This window comes from Sitodiplosis mosellana, unplaced genomic scaffold (assembly GCF_009176505.1).
Source record: "Sitodiplosis mosellana isolate CC-2019 unplaced genomic scaffold, AAFC_SMos_1.0 Smas_scaffold_4150, whole genome shotgun sequence".
NCBI lineage: Eukaryota > Metazoa > Arthropoda > Insecta > Diptera > Cecidomyiidae > Sitodiplosis > Sitodiplosis mosellana.
This window is the reverse complement of record NW_022599392.1, coordinates 1-3481: the sequence shown is the minus strand read 5'-3', so window position 1 is coordinate 3481 and position 3481 is coordinate 1. Positions and strand designations below refer to the sequence as shown.

Here is a 3481-nt window from a genome sequence, read left to right as displayed (position 1 = left end):
GACGAGAACTGGTGCTTTTTACATGATATGGTCGTTGACGAATGTAAACCGCTGCTCTGCGTACACATGCCTCTGATTCCTAATCTCAATGACAGTGATCAATTCTTAATGTCAACGACAGTGGCCATTTACAATATTCTTCCGAAGTAAATTCATCACTTGACATGAATACACACCAAAATTTCGGAGGGGAATGAGTGATCTAGATACAGTGTGAAATAGCGGTTTCAACTGTTTTTAGATGAATTTACACAAATTTTAGGGAAAAATGTGTTATTGCTTATGCGAACGCTCAAGTGGCTACTATTCATATACGCGCCAATACATAGACACGCACTGGTCACCAAGTCGGTGCAGTTGTATGTATTGAACGAGTTGCTGTGTGCGCAATTCACAAATTACAATTTTAGTAGAAATACAGAGAATTTAACATGCGAAAACGAAAATAATGCAAAAAACCTATACATGCTAAGGTATTTGTTCATTTTTCCCAGTTTTGATTTACAATCAACCATTTTTTCAATCAAAACTTCTCCATTGTCAGAACGTGAATTCCTATATATGTATGAATATATCGTCGTCTTCTCTTATGAATACAAAGAGTAAAACTCCGATTATTTCTTTCGCTCAATTTTAATCATAGTCATTTTTGTTTTGAAATAACACATTGATTGCGTTTGATGGAATTACCGGTAAGTCCTTTCGATCAAACGAAAACTGCTTGACAGTTCGATGATGTGTCGTGATAGCGTATTGAGGCTGTCTCGTTTTCCACCGATAGCATGAGACTTTTTACGTCACAGAAATGTATATGTGCTTTACATGTTTATTCATGTTTAAATGATTGAAACTTGCAATTTCGACTACCTCCAGGCGTTGTTCTTGTGTTTTTCAATGCAATTAAGATAGAAACTTTGTGATTACTTTGTCAGTTCATGAATATTTTCACTAGTTTCGCTCTTGTCACATTCTGTACATTCAGTGTCAATGTATTTTTGGTTTTTGCTGTCAAATTGTGTCGTTTTCAACCGATTTAATGCGGTCATCTGTGTGTGTTCGAATGAACTGTCAAAGTCACTGGTTAACGAAGGGATATTTGAACATTTCGTTTGCAAGCAACGGTCGCACAATTTTTCAGCCATTCTCCAATCTATCAGATGGTTTTATGAAGAAATTTTATTTTTCGTCAATTATTCAAGTTGAAAACATCAATTCTACGAAATAAATACGACAACAACACCGACAAATTTAGTGATCAGCTCGTTTATGTACAAATTTTGTTCAATTGTGAAATAACACGCAATAACACGAATCAGTCTGCTTTGTGTTTGTGCAAAGACGACAGCTAACATCACACAATCGACGCAAATTACAGACGCTGTATCAGCATCCATTGTTCGAAACAGGACTTTGGTACGAACTATTTCATTTTGAATCAATTGATTTTGAGAAGAAAAAAAACCTAAAAGAAAAGTTCAAATTCTATCAATTCCACTTTTAATCTCATTTTAATTAGGATAACACTTGTGTGTACGACATCATTCGTTAGCCCTGCATCGAAAAATTACACCACATCAAATGGATCCACGAAACGTCGAAGGTGAACTGGCAAAAGGAATGGATGAACCACAGCAGAACATGGACATTGAACAACCACCGCAAATCTTCAAATTGAACGTTGATTGCTTCGAAAAAGTGTTTGATTATCTATCGATCAAAGATCTACACTCTTTTGGACAAACGTGCAAGCGAATGCAACGGGTGGCCGGTCATTTTTATCAACAAGAATTTTCCGAAAATCCTTTCGAGCATAATAGTGGATACGTTGGTTTTCGTGAATATACCGGGAAGCTATCAATTCATTGTTTGTTAAGATGTAACAACCTCAATTTGGCAGACGTTGAATGGGAAGTATACAAATCAGTCAAGCGTCTCCATGTCACTGGAGCTAATTGGGAACAAATCAAAATGATACCCAAGAAATTCTTGAACCAAATCGAAGAGGTTACCTTTAATCTTTGTTAATTGAAAGAACCATTTGAAAGTGTTCTTACACGACTCACAAACGCAAGAAGCTTGAAAATTGAAATGAGTGATTTTAATGATGAATGGATCACCCAAAAGAACCCGAAACTGGAGCATTTCACATGGTTTACTAAAACCCATCTAAGTGCTGACAAATTACAAACGTTTTTGCGGCAAAACCCTACTATTTGTTCGCTATCAACGCAATTTTGGCTTTTACCGAACGAAACCGCAATGATGGAACTCAAATTGGACGACTTGTGGATTACGACGGATTCGCTACAACAGCATGACTGCGAATACCTAAATATGTTACATGCCAAGGGCGTATACAAACGATTACATATTAACGCCAATGCAACTCAAACGGTTGTCGACAGAATGAGCTCATTGAAGTCCCTCGTTAGATTCATTGGAACCGACATTGGAGAAATGGTCGATTTGTCATCACTTGTGAACTTAGAAGTGTTTACATTTATTAACCTGAGCGGAAATTGTGCAAACGTTGCAAACAAACCGGCACTGGCGAAGAGCCTTCAAAACCTCAATGAGGTGAATTTTGCTGTGGCTGATATCGATGACATTTTACCGTTTGTGCACCTTTCACCAAAATTAAAGAAGGTCGTCGTCTTCGTCCTTCCATCAAGTAAAAATCCTAACCAAGCCATCCATCCAGTTGCGATGAACCGTGAACGTGAAAAGCTGTTGGCCAAAACGTTGTACGTCAGCAAAGTGACGATTTACATCCACGAATCGAAATATCTGGCAACGAAGTGGAAAACAACGGAGATCGACTTGAAGCTCATCGAAATTAAGCGTATTTAATCGCTTGGCTACTGATGCCACGACCATTGATTTTGAAAAATACGTAAATGAGATTACTGATAAAACGAACAACTAAAATAAGAAACTTCCCATTTGAATAAATAGAATAATCTACGCTTATACAACTCTAATACACTGAATAAAAGCAAATGAAGCGAACCGAATTAATGTAAAAGTTGTGTTGTTTGATGATTTTAATTAGCACACTTTTAGCATATATGGATTGTTTTTAGGTATTATTATCGTTTCCAGGTGCTTTGGCTCATTTATTATCTAATCACTTCGTGCAGCAGTTCTAAGAACTTGAGTTCTTCAGTTAATTCGTCTAATTTTATCCAGTGTACAAGATTTTCAAACCATTTTCAGTGTAAATCATCTTGACCTCCAAGCAAAGTTGAGTTGTGTCATATTCGCTGTGCCACAGCGGTTACGGTTATCGCAAAGAGGTAAAATATGAATTTATTTGATAAATACGATCCAAATAAATAATTTTATTTTGAAATATTCTCTGGAGAAATCTTCTTTCAAAACCAATCTTTGTGCAGTGAACGTTTCAATGAATGAACTTGCTGTTACGAAATTATTATCTTGGGTGTATGGAATCAGAGACATGTGTACGCAGAGCATCGTC

The 3481-nt window shown here is 36.7% G+C and overlaps 1 protein-coding gene across 1 annotated transcript; it reads left to right on the top strand.

Annotated features, from left to right (window-relative positions):
- Nucleotides 1-1089: 1089 nt before the first annotated feature.
- Nucleotides 1090-3103, top strand: LOC129572108 (uncharacterized). Its single transcript, XM_055452024.1, has 2 exons — nucleotides 1090-1413; nucleotides 1517-3103. The coding sequence occupies exon 2, from the start codon at nucleotides 2089-2091 to the stop codon at nucleotides 2848-2850; it is 762 nt and encodes a 253-aa protein (XP_055307999.1). The 5' UTR covers nucleotides 1090-1413; nucleotides 1517-2088; the 3' UTR covers nucleotides 2851-3103.
- The last annotated feature ends 378 nt before the right edge of the window (nucleotides 3104-3481 follow it).

What these genes read in the sequence shown, in the direction of transcription:
- LOC129572108 (XM_055452024.1), top strand. Translation starts at nt 2,089, where the DNA reads ATGAGTGATTTTAATGATGAATGGATCACCCAAAAGAACCCGAAACTG.